Raw genomic sequence first — 26,691 nt, 5'->3', positions numbered from 1 at the left:
CTTAATCCAAAGAAATTCCGTTTCTCAGGGTATTAATGAAACAATATTTAATAATAAATAATCGCACTTGTTCTTATTAAACAAAAACATCTAAAAACTTGATCTGAAAACAAGACAAATATAGACCAAATCACATTTATATGGTTTGATTAATATGGATATACCTAGACCGTAAGAGCAATAAAGGGATATTTCAGAATGTGTGAAGAGTAACACCTAAAATCTTAGTAGCAAACCCCACCACCATCATTATCATCATCATCATCATCACTGTCGCCTAGTACCCATATTAAAAGCCTTGCATAATTAATTTATATAAAAAATTTTATACCTACTCGTCAATCTCAGTATAAAGTTCATGGACCAAACAATAATCTTACAAATTAAATGTCCAGCCCTTGCTCTCACTCATTACAGTTGCGCTGAGCTGTGTTATTATAGCCTATGTGGAAAGAGAAGTATCGTAGAATTAGTTAGTAAGTGGAATGTCCATGCTATGCAAACGTGCGTCAGTAACATGACAGCGCCGTCTGTGGCGACAGCCTGGCAGGTGCTCGTCCAGTCTGTTGGGACAGCCCGAGAGGTTATGTGCCGACCGTTATTTAGTTTGATAGCTATTATTCACTTTAAACAGATTTTAAACTAATTTCATTGTATTTAATATAATCTATATGAACTACGACATATTATGATTGTTTTGAGACATAGTAAAACTTATACAAATAATATGAAACCGAGTAAGAAAATTTCGGCTATGACTTGGCATGTCATTTCTTCACACCTTTAGCACTTATATTATTCTAAAAACACACCCAAACATAATATTAACAAAAGTTTACTGACATTTCCTCAGCTTTTTAACGGTTTCACCATAAAAATCCACAATTTTACTATAAAAACACGTAACATCCTACTCGTCACAGTGGCTGTTTTTGACTGACGAAAGATAACGACTTTTTCAACCGTTGAACATTCAAATGTTCGCTTGCTAGCTGTCTTGCTTCATTCACTCCACGATTAAATATGTCAGAGCGAGTTAAACATATGTTTAACTGATATTTTACCTTAAGTTTAGGCGCGAATTATGCGAACCTGGCAGGTTGAGCCACAGATAAACCGCCAATTTTATGACCGCCTGAAAGGCGCTCCCACAGTTGAGGGGATAGAAAATTTGAATTTCGCGCCTTTTTCTACTGACAAGATTTGCTTGACCGTCTATACAAGCGGAAGTCTATTTTTAACCCTATGTGTTAAAACGAGACTTCCGCTTGTAAATTGTAACTTGTAGCTTTATAAAATAGGCCACTGATCTTTAAAGTCGTAACAGACTACCACACCGCAAATCGACTTTTTCAATAATCGAATCGACTACGTTCATGTTCATAAAGTCGAATTGATTAGTCGTAGTCGATAGTCGAGTGACACCACTCGAGCGGCGCAGGCGTCTCTCGGCAGTTGACACTGACAGTTGCACTTGTTTAACTTGTTTTATTTATAGGATCAGGTGTATTTTTCAGCCGTGTTTTTTCAATATTTATAAATGAAATGGAATCATCAAATGAGTGTCACTGCTGTCTGTTGCGCCCTGCGGCGAGAGATATGATGACGCCGTACTCCTGTCTCGGAATAACGGAGACATACTCTGTCATGCTCCAAGCGTGCTTTCTAATTGACGTAAGTTTCCATACGATCTAAGCTCTAATTATAAATTTGATTAAAGCAGTCTCAAAAACTTCCGATTCCGACCTCTATATCACTCCTATAGAGGATGGATTCAGGGAAGGAAAGTATGGTGTTATTCTAATCTACGACCCAGATTAAGTTATGTGACCAGTATGTTAATTATTTCCAAACGTAGACGTGAGATACTAAGTATATCAATGTCAAAACTGGTGGTAGCCGTACTACTGCAGTTTTTGTTAGAATTAGAAAATAGATGGTAAATAGCATACTTCTATTGTTACTCCATTATAGGTTCCACATTATTTTCTTTAAAATATTAATAGACGATGCCTAAGGTTAGCCTTCAAGCTCTTATGATTTATTAATATGTTGCAGCTAATACCTGGTAGTGATGGGAAAAGTGGTATCTGTGAGGCATGTGTGGAGCGCTTGCGGGATGCCTGCCATTTCAAAATGCTTGTGCAACGGAGTCAGGCCAAGCTGCAAGAGAGGTTGGAGAGAGAACAAAGTGTCAAAGGTAAATACCGAGCTTTATTGGTATCAAGCTAGATAGACTTCAGGGATCAAGATTAAATTTTTTGGTTCTTGTGATTTTGTAACAATAAGGGCTAAATTTATCCTCTGGGTTGGAAGGTAAAATTGCAGTCACTTTCGTGAAAACTAGTGCCTACGCCAATTCTCGGGATTAGTCTGGCTTGGCAAAATTTCGGGATAACGCAAGGAAAATGAAAAGGAACGTCAAAGCACAGTTTAATTGTCTCCAATTAAACTGTGCTTTGAGGTGAGGGGTAACATTATCAGAGTAAAATATTACCCTATTATACTCATACTCGTATGTATACTTTTTTGATAATATAAATTACTGATTAGTCTTATATGACTAATATGTATAAATTAAATGTTAAGTATACAAGATATATGATATGAACACAGTGAACGCATATATTTAGTATGGAAACCGCCTTTAGGAACATTACCGTTCAAATTCTCGGGCCAAATTAGCACACATACAAAATTACGCCTACATTTAAATAAGACGACGCGTTTACAGAGCCTGTAATCAAAGCTGGTAAACAAAATAATAGTCATCTTTATTACACTAATGGTACATAGCTAAGTGTAGATGAAATGCATATAATGTCAATAACTACCAATCAGCGACATTAATCCGCTAATAATCTTCTTGCTGTACGTACTGGCCGCTGAGAGTTTGCGGTTCATATTTGATTAGAATATGACTTGGACAGGGATAGGTTTATGCCATACATTGAAGAACCAGTCAAATAATTCACGTATAATAATTTAATGCAGATTAAAAGATAACTAGTTAAAATGTTGTTATGAAATGACAGACTAACTCAACATAAGTAAATATATCATTGTTGTATAAATGTATTCCGCTATAATAAGTATTTTGTATATTTTATTATAAATTTGTATGGCAGTGCGAAGTCACGTTCAGGTATAGTCTGTCCGTTTATCTAAGATCAAGTACGCCATTGTAAATATATTATGGTAAACTTGATCTTAGAATTCGGATTGGCTATACAGCCTGCAAAATTTACATGGGTACACGAATCGGGTCAAAAATATTTGAATAGGCGGAGTCACAATAAATCCCCACTTTCAGTTCCAATGGAAATATTTTATATGTATATAGCCGGTCAAGCAAGTTTGTCGGTAGAAAAAGGTGCAAAATTAAAATTTTGTATGGGACCACACCCGTTCGCGCGCTTACATTTTCTAAATTTGCCGCTCTTTTATACTGACGGAAATGGCTTGAGAGAGAACCTACATATATGTGACGGTAGAGGGTAGATTCGAATGATCAACATTTTCAGATAATGTGTGTATTTGTTAAATTAATTCAGTGGAAGTGTATCTACATATAGGAGACCGGGTATGATTATCTCACGAGTTATATCTCATGAATAGAACATATTCTAGATATCTTTCCAGGCATCCACTTAATTTCATGTCTCTCTAATTGGACAGCTTTTTTCCATAGTTCTCTGCGAATAGCATCTTGTGGGAATCTGAATGGAAAGTAATGTAAAATGATAATATCAAATTTGATTATTAATTTGAATGAATGAGGTAGTTTTTTTACAGCTCCATCTCATGAAATAAAAAAGGAAAATACAAATCTGTAAGAAAGAATTCATTACCTACTACATTTATAATTATATAGAAAATACCTAAACCAAGCACAAGTTAATAAAATAGTCTACTTCATTTGGCATAACACCATCCCTATTATCCTCGCAATTTAAAAAGTCGTATGTTGTTATGAAAGTCGTATGCAGTTGTTACGTTTTAGCTTAGCACGGTAGTATTGAAAACAAATCGTCATGTTTATTCCAAATTTTACTGAAGTTATCTGTTTACTACAAGTGAAAAGTGATTCCACTATCCTTGGTATGAACTAAAATAATTTCTGCACCACTTCACGACACATGAAAACATTTTTAATTACAAAAAAACGTTGTTTTTATAAATCAATTTAGCCATCCGTCACTGACTGTCATCTCGGACGAACTGAAGTTGCGAATCGAATAGTTTGTAAGCACCGCCTACAATCGAATAGTTTACGTTGGGTCATAACTAAGCGGACAGAATACTTCCATGTATATCAGTTCGCTGTATGAACATGGCTGACAGCCGTAACACTTTTTACAATCTTTAGATCAGGGTTTACCAGTCTTAGGGTCAATTTTTCAACTAAGTATTACTAGTTTCTAATATGGTTTGTGTTTGGTTTAGGGCTCATGGAAATGGCGATTGAAGATGCTGCGCGTGATGTAGTATTATTACGTAAGTGTTAATTATTTTATTTATCTTTGATCAGTACCCAACACAATGATCTATTTGTAAGGGTTAGCTACAGAATCTTATAGTCCAGCGGTGCAGTGATACACTGGTAGGATCCATGCAGAGGGCAGCCCGCTGGGCCCTCAAACGTGTTACGCGCTGGGACCTTTTTGATCACAAATCTCAGTCCCAAGGGAATAAGAGAGAAGAAGACTGAGTCTTATCTTAGTAGTCTATGCGAAAATAATCTTTGGTACCCTTTGTTCATATAATCTTTGGTAACCTTTGTTCATTTGTCTATTTATATAGATTAGCATTCAATAATCTTCAAAAACCATATATGTATCAATTTTATATATTTTGTAATAATGAGCATTAAAGAGACCAGCCATGGTTAAAGTACTATGTTAAAGAAATCTTTGATTTAATTAAGGTGAGACACTCTAAGGTGTAACTTTTATGTTCACCACAACAGCTCTCTTTATTCTTCAAAAACTTTGTTGCATTGGTGTTGTGAAAAATTTGTTGTTCACTCAGCACCACAGTTTGTTTAACCCTCGCAACACTCAAGATTCCCATTTTGGAAGCACTCGCTATGCTCGTGGTTTTATTTTGGAATTGGTAGCTTACTCATTCTGGAATATAGTAGCACAAAGAGTTGAACAACAACTTTTAAGAATAAGAATAATAATTATTTATTGCCACACACATACAAGAAAACAAAGTCGATAAAAAACAAACAAAAAATACAAAAATACATGTTGAACCAGCAACAATGAAATTAACATAGTTTGACATTAATCGTACTTATGTTATAAAACTTATAAACAACCAATAATAATATAGTGTGACAATAGGGATGGACTCAGCATTTGATGTGTTACAGACTAGCTGTCACAGCGCTGGTTTTCAGTTCACCCATGTAAAACAAATAACTATTATTCAGAGTTACAGTGTTTCAATTTTAATACTATGTATTTTGTTGTAGATGTAGACGATGAATCTGTGGGCCTAACGCATGGAGATGGAATTTATCACGAGCCTTCCCATAGTACGTTTTTACATGTATTTTAAGTTCACTTTTATTTAATTTCGTTTTACTCTGGTTTCACTTAAGAGGGGGCTAACGCAAGATTGCAGTTTTTATTTTAAATACATTAACAAAAAATAGTCCTTTGCTGCCTGAAACACAGGCAATCCTAGTTCAGGCATTTGTTAACTATGTACTTTTCTCTAAAAAAAATATTAATCTTAAAGAACCACTGGACAATACTTTTTGGAATAAATTATTTGTATTTGTAGTATAATTTCAGTTTAAAATAGCTAGTGATGTAGCCGAGGGATTTGACTAGAAAAATTTCAAACAGAAGTGTTCTTTCAAAGATATTGATGAAAAACGTCAAAATCCGCGTGAATCCAAAATCTTCCGTCGCAAGTTTCGCGCGGCGCGCCTAATCTTTTGTTTCTTCGTAATTTCTTGGGTTACGCCCCCTCTTAAAGACTATTTTGAATTCGTTGCTCTATGGCGATAAAACAGCCTGTACGAGTATTATAATGTTTATTTATTTACACAGTTACCACTTTTTTCATAAAACTTAGCAATCTCTTAAAAATCTGTGTTAAAGTTTTTATGTTAGAACAAACTACATATATAATCAAAGGTTTGTTAGATTCAACAAGAATACTAAGCAACCTTAACAATACACCCAAACCTTTCTCAAAAATTAGTATATTAATAGGTGAAAACCGCATGAAAATCTGTTCAGTAGTTTACTAGTTTATCGCGAACTTACAGACAGACGCGAGGGACTTAGTTTTAAAAGGTGTAGTGATTTTATGACTAAGTACTTAATGTATGATGATTAACCAATTAAGTGTAATGTTAACTACTTTTGGTAAGGTTAGATGTAATAGGACTAATAGGTATAGGTATGTAATAATAGGTACGTAATCTTTTTTCAGTCGAGGGACCAGGGTTCCAGCCGACTGAAGGAGAGCTGTGTGCTGAACCTTGTTTACGTAAGTACACACTCTTACTACGTCTTTTATACATAGTCGCCGCCACTACCAATTTTCGGTATTGTAAAGACGAACAAACTTACAGTATGTTGTTGGGCGTGGTCTACCAAATATTAAAACCAATACTGGCGTAACGTGGAATGGATGTTGCTCTTTTTTTTTTTTTTTTATTATGAATGGGCTTACTCATGGCCACAGACTAGCCGAGGCGTAGACGTGGCCTACGATGGAGCGAGCTCGCCCAGAAGGTGCCTGTTCACTCTTTGATTTGAAGGTTGCCGGGTTATAAGAACACGGAAATATAGACGCCGGCAGGGAATTCCATTCCTTGGCAGTGCGCATAAGGAAAGTAGAAGCAAAGCGCTTCGTGCGAATTGGTGGAATATCTACCATGTAAGGATGGAAACCGGCCGTGCGTCTAAAAGTCCGATGGTAGAATGGGGACGGTGGAATAAGCTCGTGTAGCTCTTGGGCACACTCCCCGAAGTGCAGCCTGTAGAATACCGACAGGCTGGCGACTTTCCGCCGATGGGCCAAAGACTGAAGCTTAGCCATTAGCTTCTTGTCGCCAATCATCCTCCTGGCTCTGCGCTCCACTGAGTCCAAAGCGGCGAGTTGGTATTTAGCTGAGCCATCCCACAGGTGGCTCTTGTTGCAGATACTGGTCTTGATGAGTGCTCAGTAAAATCGGAGACGTCTGGCGACGCGGCGGGATACGGGGACGTCCGGGGCTGTCCGACCGCGCCGCGTAAGTTACTCATTACAGTCATTACATAAGTTACTACTGCGCCATCTCCGCCATAGGAAGGTGGTGCTACTAGTGCTCGACATGCTAATGCCCAATCGATGACACCCTGCTGCTACTTCTATTGAAAATGACTTAACGTTCAAGATAACATATACTAGTAACCTTCACCGGCTTACCTGATGGGACAATGAAGTGGATTATTAGTAAAATAAACTATTATGTACTTATAATGCATGTAAGTTAAGCATACCTACGTATTTAACTTAATTTAAGATTGATTTTTAACTAACATGATATGGACACAAGGTCTGAATTAAAAACAATTGCATGGAATAACCGAACATGTGATTTTTGAATAGATAGTATTATGAAGTCGATTACTGTTATTTTATTACTGATTCATTATACGTTACATTCGTACCTATATACTATGTTATGTTGTGCTTTCTGTTTCAGCCGCGGAATCAGGGGCCCAGTCGATTCAAGAAGGGATGTGTGACGAACCTTGTTTACGTAAGTAGAAACTTTTATTAGTTACCTACCAACATAATTACATATCATATGTACAGTCAGTACCCCTGCATACGTGTTTGTATGCAGGGGTGCTAAGCTAATAGCGTTGCTGACTGTACATCACTGTACATAGATGGACTGTGTATAATCTGAAGACAACTATGTCGTAAAAGTCCATGGAACTTATACACACCAATACCTCAACTCCTCTCAGGCCACTAATTTTGTTTATTTGATTGTACTAACCACAGACAAAACATCCACCAGACTGAGCATAGTCGCGCTACCCCCTCTGCCACGCATACGGTAATTTTACTCCATGGTCGAGTCGAAAGTGTCTTTGTGTGACGTCCGTGTCTTTGACTTCGCTCACCTCGTCCCGCGCACCTCCGCATTTTTGGCATCATCGGTTGCATGAAATAATTGCTCTAAACTCGGTCTAGAGGATTCCTAGTCTATGGTACTAACTGAACGATACGAGTTATACAAATTGAGTTAATTAAATCGTATTCGTTCTATTACTTACTCATCTACTTATTTGAGCTGTCAAATGGGGGCACGATTATGTTTTATAAATTTATGATGTTATTCATATAAATAATAGCATCAATTAATAATTTGTTTTAATCTGTTATTTTGACTAATGTATGTATTTGTAAAACAGGGATAAAACCTAACAACTAAGAATTGAGGCTTGTAAAGTTTTATGAATAAGGCGGTTAGCCTTTGCATGTCTGCACCATCAATAACTCGTTGTGAGCGTAGTAGATTAATCTATACTCTAGCACAGCGACCTTGTCAGTAGGTATAAACAGGCGACCAATTAAAAAAATGTAGATAGAGTAGGAAAGAGTGGACTTCCCGTAGAAAATTTTAATTTCGCCTTTTTTTATACTGAAAAGTCGGGTGTCACTATATAATCGTTGTTGCAGACGAAGAGTTTACAGTGAAGTCGGAAACGTCGGGAAACGCGGCGAGTGGCGGAGACTGTCCGAGTGTGCCGAGTAAGTAACGGTCTCTCTCCTCTATATGTATCTCCTTATAATTATGAACCGGGCTTACATATGGGACTCCCACTGGACTAGAATGTACAAGAGGGACTGTCAAATACGCTGAGTGGGGGTCCTTTTTAACGTCCACCTCATCTGTCTTCTATGTAATTAACTGGTTTGGTTTGACGTACGAGTAAATAATAGTTATTTGTTTTACAAGGGGGCAAAGTTGTTGTTTAACCGCTCGTGCTAAATATTGATACCCGAGTAAGCGAAAGATTCCAAAATTGAACCACGAGCGTAGCGTGGCGTTCAAAAAATGGAATCTCGAGCGTGGCGTGGGTTTCAAAGCACTAGGCTTAAACAAAATTTGCCCCCGAGTGAAACACAAAATTTTTTACCACACCAAACCGAAGCAAATATTAAATGTAATATATCAAACAAAATCAAATCCAAATTAATGTTATTAAATATTTATCATCCAAAATCATCATTTAAAAGTCATTTCTACCAGCAAGCATAAGAAAACAACTCAAAATTTGCATTTGATTACTTTGCCTCACATGTGAATAAAATGCAACTTTGCTATTAGTTTTTGAAGTGCAAAGTAAGCCTTTCCGAGCTGGTGTGGTGAAAAAGTATTTTCTTTGTCTTTCAAAAATAAAAAGTGATATATTCCAACACGTTTGGCTACTTTGACCGTTACTATATACAGGGTGTCCCAGAAATCGACGTCAAGCCGTAAACGGATGATAGACCAAGTCATAACAGTTATCATAAAAATACAAAAAAAAATCCAACTCATGTTTTTTAAAAATTATGGTCACTTTAAAAATTCACTAAAAAATCCACAACCTGTAATGGTTCTTTAACTCTTGTTACTACAAATTCCATAATTTATTCTTTTTTTTTTAATTATTTTGTAATCTTGAATAATTACAGGGTGTGGATTTTTTAGTGAATTTTTAAAGCGACCATAATTTTTAAAGAACATGAGTTGGATTTTTTTTTGTATTTTTATGATAACTGTTATGACTTGGTCTATCATCCGTTTACGGCTTGACGTCGAATTCTGGGACACCCTGTATACGATGTTGACTGTACAAATTCTTGTTCTATTACAGTGGAGGAATCAGCGCTCCCGCCCGCTGAAGGAGCGTGCGTTGATCCTTCTTCACGTAAGTGGACCCATGAAAGTTATTACACTTATTACTCAGCCTGCAAATGACTCCATCCCTCCCTTGACGATCATGTTGTATGCCCTGTCCGATTTCTAAGATCAAGTTCGCAAATTTCCTATTTTTTTTATTATGAATGGGCTTAATCATGGCCACAGACTAGCCGAGGCGTAGACGTGGCCTACGATGTAGCGAGCTCGCCCAGAAGGTGCCTGTTCACTCTTGATTTGAAGGTTGCCGGGTTTTAAGAAAACGGAAATATAGACGCCGGCAAGGAATTCCATTCCTTGGCAGTGCGCATAAGGAAAGAAGAAGCAAAGCGCTTCGTGCAAATGGCGTACTTGATCTTGGAAAACCGGACGAACTATAGGTAGATATAAATATGTGCGTAATGTAGGTAATAATTCGTTTTTTATTAGTTCGTCCCGCCTATGAAACTGGTTCCTAATTCTAAGGGTATTTATTTATTTGTTTAGCAAATAAATTGTCAGGTAAATCTCATTACAAATTTTGTACCTATTCATCCCCACTATCCCCGGTTGACGGTATTATATATGTAAATCGTCTTCTACGTCTAGTAACAAAACAAGCCATATAGAGCTTACTGTGGGCCTGTGATAAGATAGTGCAATATTTATTTAATTCTTTATTGACGTAATAGCGTAATGTGTATTTGTTACAGATGAAGCGTGTTCAGTGAAATCGGAGGCGTCGGGCGACGAGGCGAGTGGCGGAGACGGCCGAACTGTGCCGCGTAAGTTACTGCTGCACTAGATAGTTAGAAGAGGTTGCGGAACATACACTGGACAGCGCAGCACGATAAGCTGGTAATCACTGGTTAATCGAAGGCGATAAACCGAGATGCAGGAGCCCAATGCGGTAAACAGACCAAATTCGCTCAGCCCTTGATACAACGCTCCATATTCGGTGACAGACAGAAAGAGGTGGCGGCAAACTGTCAAAGAGAAGATGTTCCCTAGAAGTGGCCACGACCCTCATTGATGAGGAAACCGTTGCACGGAGGAGGAGATAAAATGTAACATCATTTTCACCACACCAGCTCGGAAAGGCTCACTTTGCACTTCAAAATCTGATAGCAAAGTTGCATTTTATTCACATGTGAGGCAAAGTAATCAATTGCAAATTTTGAGTTGTTTTCTTATGTTTGCTGGTAGAATTGACTTTTAATTATGATGATTTTGGATGATAAATATTTAATAACATTCATTTGGATTTGATTTGTTTTGATATTGTTTGATATTTTACATTTGATATTTGCTTCGGTTTGGTGTTGTGAAAAATTTTGTGTTTCACTCGGGGGCAAATTTTGTTTAACCCTCGTGCTTTGAAACCCTCGTAACGCTGAAGATTCCACTTCTCGAACCACTCGCTACGCTCGTGGTTCAATTTTGGAATCTTTCGCTTGCTCGGGTATCAATATTAGCACGAGCGGTTAAACAACAACTTTGCCCCCTTGTAAAACAAATAACTATTGTTCGTGAAAAACACAATCCTCGATCAGTAGCCAAGTAAACCACCTTATAAAACAAAGTCCCCCGCCGCGTCTGTGTATTTGTTCGCGATAAACTCAAAAACTACTGAACGGATTTTCACGCGGTTTTCACTTATCAATAAAGGGATTCTTAAAGAAGGTTTAGGTGTAGGCGTGCGAAGCCGGGGTGTATGTAATGTTATTAATTAATACAGAACTACAGATACTAATAAAGTTACCATTGCCACTAAATGCTAACCCATATAGGTACCTACCTACTTAAAAATATCTGAATAAAAACTAAATTACAGAACAAACATTTGTGGGCATTATGAAATACAAGGACATAATGAAAAACATAAAATAAATACTTATGAAATAATAACTATGAACTATAGTCTACATTTTTAGGTATTTAAATAAAAGTAAACAAAATCGACCCTCATCTGCCTTAAGCCAGTTTAGGGTAGTTGAGTTGGTAGTTGATGTAATGTTCAATCAAGTAATGTAGGTAGGTTAAAGTCAGGGCGTTCAGTAACTGATCCAGGCGGATTTGTATTTGGTTGGTTAGCCAATAAATGTTATGACTGGTTTTAGTGTCACGCGGACCAATTCGGGACCATCCGTGCTAATCGCTTCGCACTGCCAAATTGCATGAGAAAGCTGTCCGCGCGGACGGTCCGCGTGACACTAAAACCAGCCTATAACTACCCGAAAATGTAAGTTAAGTTAAGAAGTTAAGACACAGAGTATAGTGGCTGGATATATGTAACGAAACTCATTCTGTTTCAGTTGAGGAACCAGGGTTCCCACAGCCTATTGCAGAAGAGAGACCAGTGAAGCCGGAGGTGTCGGGCGACGCTGCAACGGACGAGGACTGTCCGCCTGTGCTGCGTAAGTTACTTTACACTTGTCATGCTCGTAAAGTTGGCGTTTAAGTCGCATTTAAGCGTCATAAAGTAGAATTGCCCCTTACTACCCTTATAGACTTACTTAATAATGAAGTATAAAACCGCAAAATGCCACAGATGTAGCTGGCGGCCAATCAGCCCTACGCGGGCGTGCCGGTCCCAATACTCATTTGAGTCTTGTATAAAGCGGATATACAGTGCCAGCCACTTGAATAGCCTCACTCACCAAAATTAATATTTCTCATAGTAATATAAAAAGGAGATATACATTAAACATTAAATATGAAATAAAACAAGAAGCCTTGTAATAGTAAATAAAAGATTTATTGTTATCTAATCAAAGTTTTAAGAAATAACGTCAAACAAATAATTGGCCCTTCCACTTGAATAGCCTCACATGCTAAAGGATACTTTTTAGTTATTAAAACTCTTTCGTTTAATATTTTGTATACCTTCCATTAGACCTTATTAATTCGAAAATATGATTAGGTAGTGATTCATATAAAGAATGTATGTAATTAACGTCCACAGAATCCCAAAAAGTGTAAATAGCTTGAATCAGTTCTTCTTTATTACTAAACTGTCTTCAGTTGTAATAAACTTGCCGAGACAGTCAACCCCAGGCATTCTCTATGATGTTCAGATCAGGAGACAAGGATGGCCAATCTAGAACTTCAATCTGGTTTTCTTCAAACGACTTTGTAACTATGGCTGACGTGTGTATGGGAGCATTATCATGCTGAAAAAACATTTTTTTTCTACTTATTACTTTTCTGATCTTACTTTTTGTTTCTTTTAATAAATTTAAATACTTTTCAGCATTTAGTCTTCCATCTACCATAATTAAATCAACAGTACCATAGTAAGAAATTGCTCCCCAAACCATCACCGATCCGAGAGTTGAGTGATGACGTGATAGTACTTTCGGATCTTTCCTTAGGTCATGAAAATAATATTTAAATCCATCTGGACCATCTAGATTAAACTTTTTCTCATCACTAAAAATCACATTTCGCCACTCGGTTTTCCAGCACATGTACTTTTTGGCAAAAGACAGTCGATCCGCCACATGTTGTTCGCGCAAAGGAGGTTTACTCATGATTTTTTTCGTTTGAGGTGGGATGATGTTCTAATAATTCGTCGAACTGTAGAGAGAGATACTCTAGTATTTATTTCACTAGCTATCTGCCTGGCGGTCTTGGTGGAATTTGAAGCAGAGCGTAAAATAAGTCGACGTTCACGATCCATAGTGGCAAATTTTGTGCGTCCTTTATACTGGTGGCCGTAATTTTCCTTATTTTTAACATAATTATTAATAACTTTAGGGCTGCGACCTATTTTTTTAGCTATCTCACGATGGGATAATTTATGAGTTAAATAAAAATTAACCTTTTCAATTTCTAAACTTGTAAGTTTTTTGCCACGTCCTATAGTCACAAAAACATTGTGTTTATCGCGTTACTGCAGGTACTTAATAGAATGCCTTCTGTATTATCTAATCATAATAAAATAAATTTGAAAGCGAAACATAAATGCACGGTTTGGACAATTATGTTACACTGAGGCTATTCATGTGGACGACCCGTATTAGCTCTTGCGTCCACGACGTTTCGCGCGCAGACAAGTTCGGACTTGTGAATGTGTCGTTCGATAAACGTCAGGGCGTACAATTCAAATTTAAGATATATTGATAAAAATTATCACGTATAATTATAATACTCACAATATATAGGTGAGGCTATTTAAGTGGTTGGCGTGAAATAAATGCATGCATTAATTTCACGAATGCAAATCAGTTTCGTGCTCTGCGCGATTTTTTGGTGAAATTAGTGTCATGTAACTAATTTCGTAGTGTAAATGCGACGTGAAACTTAGTGTCGCGAAAGTGTCTGCGCTTTGCGGACGTGTAGCTTCGATGCTGATGGGGCCATGGTCACTGCGATACTGTGAATTTCACGACACTAATTATTTCACAAAATTACTTCCGCATATATCGAAACTACTTTCGTGAAACTGATTTCAACATGCATGACACTAATTTCGTAATGTAAATGCCGCTTTACATTACACTTGTCATACTCGTAAAGTCGGTGTTTAAGTCGCATGTAAGCGGCATAAAGTAGAATCGCGCCTTATTCATTTACTTGCTTATTGGCAAGTTTAACAAATGTTTGAGTTTAATGATCAAAGCTAAAGGAAGGATAGTGTTTTGATAATAGTGCGTTTTTAGTTAATTTTTTATTGACTTTTGTAAATATGTGACGTTCCACGGTAAAAGGTACCTTATGGCGGCTGGCGCTTACGTCGCATAGCGCCGTAATAATATTGGATCGGCGTTAATAATAGCGTAAGCGCCAGCCGCTATAAGGTACCTTTACCCGTAGGATGTCACATATACTTACACAAGACTTACATCCCTAAAACCAATTGTTTCTCAATGTATTAACGCGTCTGCTGTATTTTCAAGTCAATTAAAATGTAGCCTTGTTCTTCTAGGATATACCTACATATAAAACCTTTGGGCGCTTGCAATTCCAGAGTGGTCACGTACCTGTAAATATAACTATGCAATGGTACGCGTTTTGTTTCAGTTGGGGAATCAGGGCTCCCGCCGACTGTAGACGAGTGTTCAATGAAGTCGGAGTCGGGCGATGAGAGTGACGAGGACTGTCTCATTCTGGCTCGTAAGTTATTTCTCTACTCTCACCTACACCTTAATAACGTTATGTATAACAAAAAACTATGTTATTACGTTATATTTCGTAAGGTCCAAGATACACTTGTAAGTTTTACTTATGTAAGTAGGGACACAGCTATATTACGGAATGAGATATGAATATCGTTATCTCATTCTAACAAATAGCTTTGTCCCTACTTACGTAAATAAAACTTACAAATGTATTTCAGGCCTAAGATACTCATACAACGTATGCGTTTCTAAGATAACAAAGTACCTAATACTTTGTTAACCAGTACAAAATCAGTCGAATATCTGATATACTGGATGCAGTTATGCATCGCTCCCATACATGACCCAAATTTTTATTATTAAGCCATGATTTTTTTATTAAGGGATTCAGAAAAAGTGGTAGCACCTCTAGAGATTTTTGTTCAGGACTCTGAAATCTATAACATATCAAAATATCAAGATATTTATTTAACTGAAATCACATTTTCCATACTTTAGGTCCGGGGTCCTTTAACAATGAAAATTATTCCTAGACATACCTATTGTATCTTACGTAAATGTTCAAGTTGCATGTAATTGAAGCATGTCGTTTTAAAAAAATAATTTCATACCAATCCCGTACAATTCAATTGAATTGAATTGTACGGGAGCGGATTTTTAGGGGCGTGTTCGCGTGACTCTTAAAAGGTTCTGACACACTAACTTACTTAATTGTGTTGTGTTCTAGCATCGGCCGACGCATGTGGTGCTAGGACGTCTCTGCCTGCTCGCGCTAACGAACAGCTAGAGATGGCTTGCTGCGTGAGGCTCGAGCGCCTCCGCGACTCCCCGCGCGCGAGCCAGCCGCGTCCCGCGACACCACACCGCGCGCCGAGCCCCGCCCGCAGCGTGCAGGACGCGCCTCACACACCCGCCGCCGGCGCCGACCCACAACCCTACACCTGCGACACTTGCCAGACACACTTCACAGACAAGTCTACATTAATCACACATATACAGGAACACATGAAACAGTCGGATAAGTCTAACAAAACCTGTTTCAAAAAGGATTTATGTAAAAATAGCTTTACTGAAAATTTACAAATTAACACGGATACCATCACCTACAGCTGCGATATGTGCAGTGAACAGTTTACGTCAAAATCGCTTTTAATCCAACATATTGAAGTCCATAACGACCAGAAACGCTTAGAACTGATAAAACAACGAAGTATGAATGCTGTAAAAAATATGCCTGATGGAGAGAAAACATACAGGTGTGAAGAATGTAAGAAGCAATTATCACATAAATCAAGTTTATATTTTCATATAAAAACTCACAGTAAAGTGAAACCATTCAAATGTAAAGAATGTGATAAGCGATTTCCAGACAAAAGAAGTTTAAAATATCATGAGAGAATCCACGTCCCATCAAAACTGTACGTGTGCAAAGTATGTAACAAACAATATACAAATATAGCTTCTTTCAAAAACCATGAAAAAATCCATAGTACACCGAAACCATACATATGTAAGGAATGTAACAAACGATTTCAATATAAAACTCTTTTAGCTCAACATGAGTCAATTCATACTGGAGTGAAACAATACCAGTGTAAAGAATGTAAAAAGCGATTCGGGTTCAAAACTAGTTTAGATCGACATGAAAAAATTCACAAAGGATTGAAACCATACACATGCAAGGAATGTAATAAACAATTTACACAAAAAGTTGATTTACAAAGTCATGAAAAAATTCACAGTGGACGGAAACCATACAAATGTAAAGAATGCAACAAGAAATTTTTACACAAACATCACTTAGAGGTCCATGAAAGATTTCACAGCGGATTAAAACCATACGCATGCATAGAGTGTGACAAACGATTTACAACAATAGGTGAAATAACCAAACATGAACTAGTCCACAATGGACTTAGGCCATACAAATGTAAAGAATGTAACAAGCAATATAAACAGAAACACGCGTTAGATCACCACGTAGAATCTCGCCATGGAGATAAACCATACAAGTGTAAAGAATGTAATAAGCGATTTGAAACCAAGAGTCGTTTAAGGGGACATAAAGGAACTCACAGCGGATTGAAACAAAACATTCAAACTAGGAAGAAACCATACACATGTAAAATATGTGAAACAATTTTCTTACATGAAACGAGTTTAATAAAACATATTGAGATACATAACGACCCGGTCAGACGAGATGATCAAATTGACCAATTTGAAAAGGAAAAAATTGGCGACAATCTCACCTAGCGTCCACGTACATTATTTAATTTTAACCCTTAGGCATGATTTTTTCTTTTTGCCCGAAATTAATATATGTATCACAAAATTGTTTGTCCATACTAGGACAAATTGTAAAAAAAATATAACTTAGATTTTCACTGCAAAATCAGTGTTAGAAGTTAAATTGGCTAAATCATATTTATGTAAATATGTAATTTTCAGTAATAGATATATGAATTTTTTTACTACCATTAGAAAGGTACACTATTTGTGATATACCTATGCTAAAGTATTTAAATATAAAAAAATTACAAACCCCGAAAACACCGTTCAAAATCACATACTAAAAATTATCAACTTCTGGATTTTACCAAGCTTTCCCACTTTTCGTCTTAAAAAGACTGTAATTTTTATAAATTAAAAATTTTGCGTAAATTTAACCCTTAAACCATCACCCTACTACTTGACGTTTGGTATAAAGGTGCGTTCAAGAACGTAAGCCTTTTTTTTTTAAATCTGTGAGCTGTCTAACGCTTTGTAGACATTTGGCAACACTATGCATTTGGTTAATCGCCAATTTTAGATTTATGGTGTCTTGGCGTGACGTGGCGAAGCCCTTTGTCAGAATCTGACACTCTGGTCTGGTATACAAGTTATACCGACTAGCCATGCCAGACCCCTCACACAACCTCCAGAGTAAAACCAAGATCTTTGGTGATTTTAATGCCAATGACCTGAGGTCACAAAAAGATAAGGTGGCTGTCTTTCTAAAAGATCATCATATTGACATCTTTCTGGTTCAGGAGACCTTTGTAAAGGCCTCCTCGGGCAGCCCAAGACTTGCCAATTACCGTAGTTTATTACAGGCGCTTACTCCACTGCACGGCATTAGACACCCCCAAACTTCAAAATATGGAGGCTTCAATCTGCCGCCTTGCAATCGCTGGCCACCCTCCGATCACATTTGTCTCAATTTACCAACCACCGACAAAGGATATCCCCTAAACTTACACCCTATTCACGCTGGAGTCCCTCAGGGCTCTGTGCTCTCGGCTCTTTTAAACCTTTTTGTTAACGATTTGCCGAAGGTCGTCGATGTCAATTACGCGTTATTCGCGGATGACACGGCGATCTTTGCCACGTCAGTGTGTCCGGTCAAGTTGGCCTCTCTCCAGCGAGCCACCAATTCCCTTGGGGACTGATGTCGTAAGTGGAATACGTCAACCCTGAAAAGAGTGCAGCTATGCTCTTCAGTAGGAGACGTCAATATTATGAACAGCTCCAAAAACATGGCCACATTGGGCTTTTTGGCCATAGGTCTCATCAAGTACCTAGGAGTAACTCTGGACAGGAGGCTCAATTTTGGTGAGCATATCAGGAAGACGAGAAAAGCCATATTTTACGTGTCTAGGCTGACCTGTCCGATGAGGGCCAGAAGCTCTTCTTTAAAGGAATAAACTCACAATTTATATCATGCATTAGACCAGTATCCTCTAATGCTCGTGTAGCCTTTGCCCACGCTACTCAGGCTAAGATTAAAACGTTACAAACTTTCCAAAATAAATTCATGGGGAAGGCTACTGGTGCCCCCTACTCCGTCAGTAATATTAGGCTGCATGCTGACCTAGACATGCCGTCAATAGTCAAATACTTCCAGGACATTTCCACGACTTTTGACAAAGCGGCGCATAACACAAATCCACTCATAGACTTCATAGTATAGGCCGCCGAGTACGAGCCAATCCCGGGTGGTAAACCGGATAGACGAAAACCCAGGCATGTGCTGTTAGACGACGACGACTTTTTACGATCACAAATAATATTGAAAAGGAATGCGGCGTCGAATTAAAATCGTCTGCTTTGCCAGCTTTTTGAGGAAGGCAGAATGTACCTGTTCTCTCTCGGTTGATTGAATAATTTTACGGTTTAGACTCACTTGTTTTTAGTCACTCGCGCAACATGTTTTCGGAGAGCCGTTATCGCGTTACACGGCCGTCGTGAACGCTGCTCGCACTCTTAGTGCTTTAGAAAGGAGACCTAGGCTCTACGAAAACATGTCGCGCGAGTGACTAAAAACAAGTGAGTCTATTAAACCGGAAAATTATTCAATGTTAGTAATGTCTCGCAACAGTTTAAACTCGGTTGATGTTTCTTTTCCTATCACTGCCCCGACTGTTGCTGGTGGGTGGGCTTAACCCCACAGCAAAAACGTCCTGCTCCCTCCCTTACAGGCCTAATCTAACATGCAGGTCTATTAAAAATCAGATTTTCCACCTCATTCGCCTCACACGAGTCGCTTTTTTTTTTTGAATAGGACTTTTTAAGCCGAGCCCCATTTGGGCTCTTATGCTTAATATCGGGTAAGTGCATCTGCCCGTAAGGCATAGCAAGTTATATATCTTAAAAACTAACTTATCTACTAAATGTGACAGGGTTCGAGTCCCTGGTGAAGAACTCGAACGGGTCACTTTCTTCCCGCGCAGGAGAAGTAGCTGGAGTAGAAGCAGCGACACCAGCTCCAGAGGTAATAGTAGCTATTTTCTTGAATACAGGCGACGAACAAGAGCGTAGTAGGGGTTTGCCACCTGGCACAGATGGTGGGGGCGAATCTGAGGGATAGGAAGTTGGTGGGAGGGATGTGACGGCAGTGGTGGTGAGAGGAGGAGGGAGAGGCCGGGTTACCTCCGCCGACGGGTCGGCTGTGGCCCCCACCCCATCCCCCAACCCCCCCACACCACTCCGCTTAATGTTTCGGAGGTCGCTAATTATTTGCTCCTCCACCTCCTGGGCCTTAGTTATTTCGTCGTCGCTGTCAATGAGGACATTCTTAGGTCTTCTTTTGTATCTATTTGCGAGAGGGTTGGGTTTGTAGTTACCGAATTTTTTGACTAATGGATTTGCGTGGCTGTCGACGCTTTCATGAAACCTCTTTGAGAGAAGTTTCATGAAGCGTCGCACAGTGGGGATTTTGAGATCTCTATGAATGTCAAGGTTACTAACATACCACGGCGCCCCTACTGCGCGCCGCAGCAGTTTGTTCTGTAGGGTTTGGAGAGATTTTATGTTTTTGTTTGAGGCGTGCGCAAAAGCTGTGCACGCATATCTAAATACCGGTCTGATACAAGTTTTGTATAATGTTAATTTATTCTGATTTGACATTGAACTATATTTGCCTATTAAAACATTCATTCTGCTGGCAAAAAAGGCGGCACGGTTTTTTACTATCTTTATGTGATGACAAAAATTAAGTCGTCTGTCTAGATACACCCCTAAGTACCTTGCTACAGGTACCCAGGGTATTGGGGTGTCGTGAAGCTTTATGTTCCCGTGGGCAGATGTCAGTGCCAGGTAGTCAGCTCGCCTGGAGAAGATTATGCCCTGGCTCTTTTCCGGGTTGACCTCAACCCTCCAGCGCCGACACCAATCCCCGAGGGCATCAATGGCGGACTGAAGGATCTTGGCCAATCTAGAAGGGTGCGGAGACGTGGCATAATCTGCCGTGTCGTCCGCAAACAGGGCATAATTTGCTCCAGGGATCTTTGGGATATCATTGATGAATAGTGTAAAAAGGGTGGGGGCAAGGACAGACCCTTGTGGAACACCCGCTCTAACTGGGTGGGCATCAGAGAGCGTACCCTCAACTTTGTAGCGAAAGGTTCGACAATTCAGATAGTCCCCGATGACATGGACTATCTGGTTCGGCACTCCAGATGTGTACATCTTGTATAACAAGCCGTTGTGCCAAACCTTGTCGAACGCTTTCGCCACGTCCAAAAATATGGCTCCGGTGGGGATCGAATGCTTGAAGGTAGTGAGCCAGTAGAGCGAGTGCTCCACTATCCTATGAATTTGTTGGGGGCATGAGTGCCTAGCCCGAAAACCAAACTGCTCATCTATTATGATGTTTTCCTTGCCTATGTGTTTGAATAGTCTATTGAGCACTATGCGCTCATAGAGTTTGCCCATAGTGCTCAATAGACTAATGGGACGGTAACTGGTGGGGTTATTGGCCGGTTTTCCTGGTTTGTGTATTCCAATTACGTTTGCCGACTTCCACGCCTCTGGGAAGTGGCAATTTGATAGTGCTGCGTTGTAGATTAACGTTAGGAATGTAATTATAGCATCTGGTAATAATTTGTAAACTCTATTAGGTATAGTGTCATTTCCGGGAGATTTACGATTTTTGAGCTTTTGAATTAGGGTCTTAACTTCACTGTTGGTAACTTGATCTAACGGGGGGTGTGATATGGGCTGTTTGGAAAAATTTTCCACCTCTTTATCTATGAAGTTTACATGGGTTGGGTCAGCTGGCTGCAGGCTGGGGGAGCATTGCGCCTCCAGACTACTGGCCAGACATTCCGCTTTTTCAGCGTCGAGGAAGGCCGAAGCGCCAGATCCAGGGACGACTAGTGGGGGCATTGACACCACCGTGTCTTTCCTCAGGGAACGCGCCAGGTTCCAGTAAGCCTGGTGACCTGGCGCAATCCCCTTCAGAAATTGCCCCCACCTGTCGGCCCTGAAGTCGGCAATCTCCTGCCTAACCTGTTTCTGAAGTCTGTTGAGGAGAGTCTTCGATTCGGGAGAACGGTACCTGTCATAGTCCTTAAGTGCACGATTCTTCCTCCACAGTAGCTCCCTCAAGTGCTCGGGGAGGCGCCAGCGTCGGTTGTCACCTTCCGCTGGAACCTCCCCAGAGCACTCAGCTATTACGCTCTGTGGCCTATTTTATAAAGCTACAAGTTACAATTTACAAGCGGAAGTCTCTTTCTAACCCTATGTGTTAGAACGAGACTTCCGCTTGTAAATTGTAACTTGTAGCTTTATAAAATAGGCCACTGGAGGCCACTGGAGAGAAGAGAAATCGCCACGCCTGGTTTTGAAGATTATGTTTGGAAGATCATTTAGGAGCTGTAAGTCGCCCGCAGCCAGTCGTTTGCCCAGCTCGACCCAGTTTGTGGCCATTTTGGTTTCATGTGGACCGTCAGTACTCGTGCCCAACTTGAGTAGCACGGGTCGGTGATCAGAATCAAGCTCGTGAATGACATTTATGCTGTTGAAACTGAGGGTCACTCCCTTGAGGAGGGCCATGTCGAGAATGTCAGGATTGTAGGAAAGGTTAGTGAGGGGGTAGTGAGTAGGCTCTATGGGGGCTATAATATTTATATTGTTATTTATGATGTACTTGTGAAGTCTGCGGCCGTTAGGTGTGGAAAGTCTACAGTTCCACTGGACATGCTTGGAGTTGAAATCACCAGCCAAGATGACTGATGAGTCCAACCCCAGCAGCATGTCCAGGTCACTATCAAGAACTGGTTTGGTAGGAGGTTGGTAGAAGGAAACTAGGGTTATTGGGAGGTGATTGGTTAGCGCCAGCCGGCAAGCTGACGCCTCCGCATTTTATAGGTCAGGAGTGTCCAGGTTGCTGCAGTGTAAGGAGCGTTTATAGTAGATTGCTGTACCACCTCCAGGGGTACTACGGCCTTTGCGTAAAAGATTATAATTTGCTATTTTTGGGGATCTGACGCTATTTAGGAGGGTCTCCTGCACCAGAAGGACATCCACTTGATTGTCCCTGAGGAAACAGGAGACCTCATCCCTCTGATTTCGTAGACCATTGGCGTTGAAAAAGGCAAGAGTTAGAGACCTGGGCTTATTTCTGGCTGCGAATGTTGCATGCTCGGTCATAACCGAGAGCTGGTCCCCAAGAGAGCCCGCCGCTCTAAACTTTGCGGCCATGTCACAGACCTCGTCCATATCAAAGATACAGGCGAGGTCCATAACAAGGCGCAAGTCGTCGGCAGGGTGAGGTGAATTGCCACAGATGACCTGCAGTTGTGGGCTAGGTTTATGATAGATCTGAGCCTGTTGGGGCTGCGAGATCTGAGGTGGGGGGGGGGGACAGCCTTCGGCTGGCCCACGGGTCTTTGCCCTTTAGGCTTACTAGCTGCAGCAGGTACAGTGAGATGATGATGATGATTGTTCTCTGGGGGAGAAGATGGTGACTGGTTTGTGGCTTGGCTTTCCAGGCCCCGAGAGAAGGGAATTCGTTAAGTGGGGGACAGTTTTAGTCTGCGACTGAGGCTGTGTCTGAGTTTGATTAGCTGCTGGAGCAGTTCCATTAGGGACTGACCTGGTCCAAGCGTTTTTCTTTTTGGGATAATATTTGTATTTGGGGGCCTTTGGGCACCCACCATAATTCCCTGTGTGATTGCCCCCACAGGGTCCACATTTAGGATCCCCATCCTTTTCCGGGTCCCTTCCACATGTAACTGTTTCATGGTCCCCGGCGCACTTTACGCACACCGGGTCCAGTGTGCAGTATTTTTTGGTGTGCCCGTACAATTGGCAATTGTGGCACTGAGGGATCCTCTTGCGAGGGTGGGGGGGCCTAACCATTGAGCCCCCCCACCGAGATGCCACAGACTGTGGCCAAGTTAAAAATTTCTCCGCCTGCTTTTGAATACTCCATAGTCACGACAACCATGTCATATGGTTGCCGCGGCTTGGAGTAGGGCTTGAACATCCTGTGGCATGAGAGAATAGGAAGCCCTTGCTCCCTAATGCTCTCTATGACCTCATCAGTGTCGATTTCCTTAGGGAGACCTTTTATAACCGCTCTTATTCCCCTTTCATCATCGGTAGGAAAGGTGTAGTAACCCTTTACCATAAGGGCCTTCCAGGCCCGGAATTGTTCGATAGTCTGGGTGAATATGGCCATGCCTCCGGCTTCACCCTTTATTACACGGGCCTTTAGATAACCGACTCGTGTCTCGTTTGCTACTTTGGAGAGAGGAGTCCACCTAGCCTTGTCTCTTAGGACAAGAATGGGTGGGCGCCTAACCTTCACCGTCTTGTCAACCGAGTTACGCCTGTCTGGCCTCTTAATTGGGGGGTCAGGGGAGTTTGCGACAGTGTCAGTCTTCCCCTCATTCGAGGAGGGGTTCAAATTGGTTAGCTATAGCTAAAGGCGACGCAGAGGGGGGAGCCACGAGCCCTCTTTCTCCTATTCCTTTTGTTTTTAACTAACTGAAAGTCTTGTTCTGTCGTAGCAGAACTGTCATAGCTATCGCTTAATGCGTTACAATCTATGAAGTCATCACTTCGACCTGTCAGAGTGTGGTCACTATCAGTGTCTACGTCTTTATTTCCCTCGCTACGTGCAGTTTGCGGGGTAGGGGACAGCTGACCCTGCCCGAGGGCCAGTGATATGTCAGAAACTTGGGTAATTTGCCCTGGGGGCAATTGGGTGTCAAATTGACTGGCCTGCGAGCGGGGGGGGGGGTGCCACCCCTGCTTCGGGGAAAGGGCCCAGGGGGGAGAGGTTTGCAATTAATCCTCTCTCGGATTGACCAGAGTTATTTTGGGACATAACATCGTGGGTGCCAGGTGACATACCTTCAATAACCTGCTGTGTGGACAGCGACTGTGAGGCCGGCTCGCTCCCGTCCGACGCCGTGAAGTTACTTAGGGCTTCCTTGTAGGTATTCTGGAGCTGTTGCGCTGCCCCTGGACAGCGCTCCAGGAAATAGTTCATAGCTTTCCTGAGCGCAATGCTCTCGATTTCTTTGATTTGTTCGTTCGACAAGCCGAACTCGATTTTTGTGAAATTATACTAATAACACTATACACTTAAAAAACTTAAAATTAACATTTAACCTATACGCCTAACTAATAGAGTCACTATCTCAGTCTTTGGCACGATACCGCAGTATATACAAACACACTAATGCCGCATACACGAAATCGCATTGTTTTATGAACCACTGGCCAGCTGGGCCCGGCAAACTGGCGTCAAGGCTCACGGGGGGCGCGGCCGCCGCGAGGCACTCGGAACGGCGCGCGCAGGCGCAATCGCAATATGAGGAGCACAGCAATGCACGCGCGTGCTCGACTCGGTCGCTGGAGGCGGAATGCGACACGAGTCGCTTGGGGGCTCCACTTTTTATATATCCTCCGGCTTAACCGTAACGCAGACCCTTATGTCGCGGGACGTTTTCTCGTAATAACACTTCCAACTTTTCACTTACTCGTTTATGATTAAACTAAATTTATAGCGAATTGTATTATAATGATTATAATAAAATTGCACATGTACTTATATTCTTTATGAATTGATATATCTATATTAATAGAAGTTTTCAGTTTTGGTCTCAGACTACGGTTGAACGTGCTGGGGAGGTAAGGCCTTTTGTAGGGCATTCTGGACCGCCTCTGGGCCCTGAATTGCGGCAGCTCGGAGTAGGGCAGCAATCATTGCTGCCAGATCTTGGCACCTTTCCGCCTGTGTTGGAGCAGCGGAAGGGGCTTCGACTGCGGCTTCTGTGCTGGGGGTGGGCGTCTTCTTCTTCTTTTTCTTTTGGGCCTTGGAGCCTGCAGGCTGTTCTGGTGCGCCCCTTTGGGCGGGGGCGTTGGCCGGCGCCATGAGAGAGGCCGGCGCCGACTCCTCCACTGTGAGCTTCTTCACGCTTGCTTTGGTCTCTGGTCCCGCCTTCTTACCGTGTGCGCGTTGGTCCCTGCCTTCCAATTACGGGCCTCTCCTACGAACATCTTCTATAATTGGCCGGGTGGGGCCCCGCACAGTTTGCGACTTTGCGCACGTGCAGGGCTGGTCTCTCGGCCGGTCACACTGTGATGCTGGGTGGGGGCCAGCACAGCGCACGCACTTCTGCGGCCTGTGGCACCCCTTGGAATGGCGCCTGAACCCCTGGCACCTGTGGCACTGCGGGGGGCAAGACTTTCCCCTCCACGCCTCTATTTTGATGCAATTCAAGTAGAGCAGCTCGCTGACCCTGTAGATTGCGGTGTGGTCTCGCGGGGGCCCGGCCAGCGCCAGGAAGTAGACGCAGCCTGGCGTGCCCCCTCTGGCGTTATCTGTTTATATATTCTACTGGGAACCCGAGCTTTTCGCACGCTCTCTTGATGTCCTCAAGTGAGGTGTCAGCAGGGAGGCCTCGAAGCGCCACCTTCATCTTTTTGTCGGTGTCCAGTGCGTACACATGCCACTCGATGGCATTCTCAAGTCGGTCTAAGTGGTCGTAGACCGTCTTATACTCCTCCTCGGTCTTGGGCTTGAACCGCAAACTGCGTCCCACCGGTTTGGCGTTGACGGCTCGGCCCAATTTTATTGCAATCTCCTGCACGATAGCCCCCCAATTTGGCATTCGGCGCCACGATGCTGGGGTATTTGGGGGCGGCTGCTGGTTGCTCTCTTTTGCGGCGGGGGCATCCTTGTGTTTCCTTTGGGTGGGTTGGGATACTGTAGCTGCATATGTTGTATTCGTTGGTGGGGGCTCCACTGGTGCTGGGCCCTGTGGGGTTGTAGCCGGGGCGACTGTGGTGGCCTGCTGCTTTGAGGTGGAAGGGGGCTCCTCCGACGGGGCTCCCTGTTTCTTCTTCTTGCTGGGATGCTCTGTTGTGGGCTCCAAT

At 41.4% G+C, this 26,691-nt stretch overlaps 1 protein-coding gene across 1 annotated transcript; it reads left to right on the top strand.

Moving 5' to 3' along the window:
• Window positions 1-1,451: 1,451 nt before the first annotated feature.
• On the top strand, window positions 1,452-19,588 carry LOC134676622 (zinc finger protein 135-like). The gene is made up of 13 exons (XM_063535019.1): window positions 1,452-1,674; window positions 2,059-2,200; window positions 4,447-4,497; window positions 5,483-5,545; window positions 6,457-6,513; window positions 7,172-7,261; window positions 7,718-7,774; window positions 8,707-8,778; window positions 9,891-9,944; window positions 10,627-10,698; window positions 12,229-12,330; window positions 14,939-15,031; window positions 15,764-19,588. Exons 1-13 carry the CDS (start codon window positions 1,546-1,548, stop codon window positions 17,290-17,292), a joined length of 2,511 nt encoding a protein of 836 aa, XP_063391089.1. The 5' UTR covers window positions 1,452-1,545; the 3' UTR covers window positions 17,293-19,588.
• The last annotated feature ends 7,103 nt before the right edge of the window (window positions 19,589-26,691 follow it).

This window comes from Cydia fagiglandana, chromosome 24 (assembly GCF_963556715.1).
Source record: "Cydia fagiglandana chromosome 24, ilCydFagi1.1, whole genome shotgun sequence".
NCBI classification, from domain to species: domain Eukaryota; kingdom Metazoa; phylum Arthropoda; class Insecta; order Lepidoptera; family Tortricidae; genus Cydia; species Cydia fagiglandana.
Note: the sequence above shows the minus strand (reverse complement) of the source record. Positions and strands in the feature narration are given on the sequence as shown.

Bases quoted from the DNA above. Each gene is read 5' to 3' on its own strand.
- LOC134676622 (XM_063535019.1), top strand. From the start codon at position 1,546: ATGGAATCATCAAATGAGTGTCACTGCTGTCTGTTGCGCCCTGCGGCG. The intron at 2,201-4,446 runs GTAAATACCGAG...TGTTTGGTTTAG, and splicing joins GAGAGAACAAAGTGTCAAAG to GGCTCATGGAAATGGCGATT. The intron at 7,262-7,717 runs GTAAGTTACTCA...TTTCTGTTTCAG, and splicing joins GGGCTGTCCGACCGCGCCGC to CCGCGGAATCAGGGGCCCAG.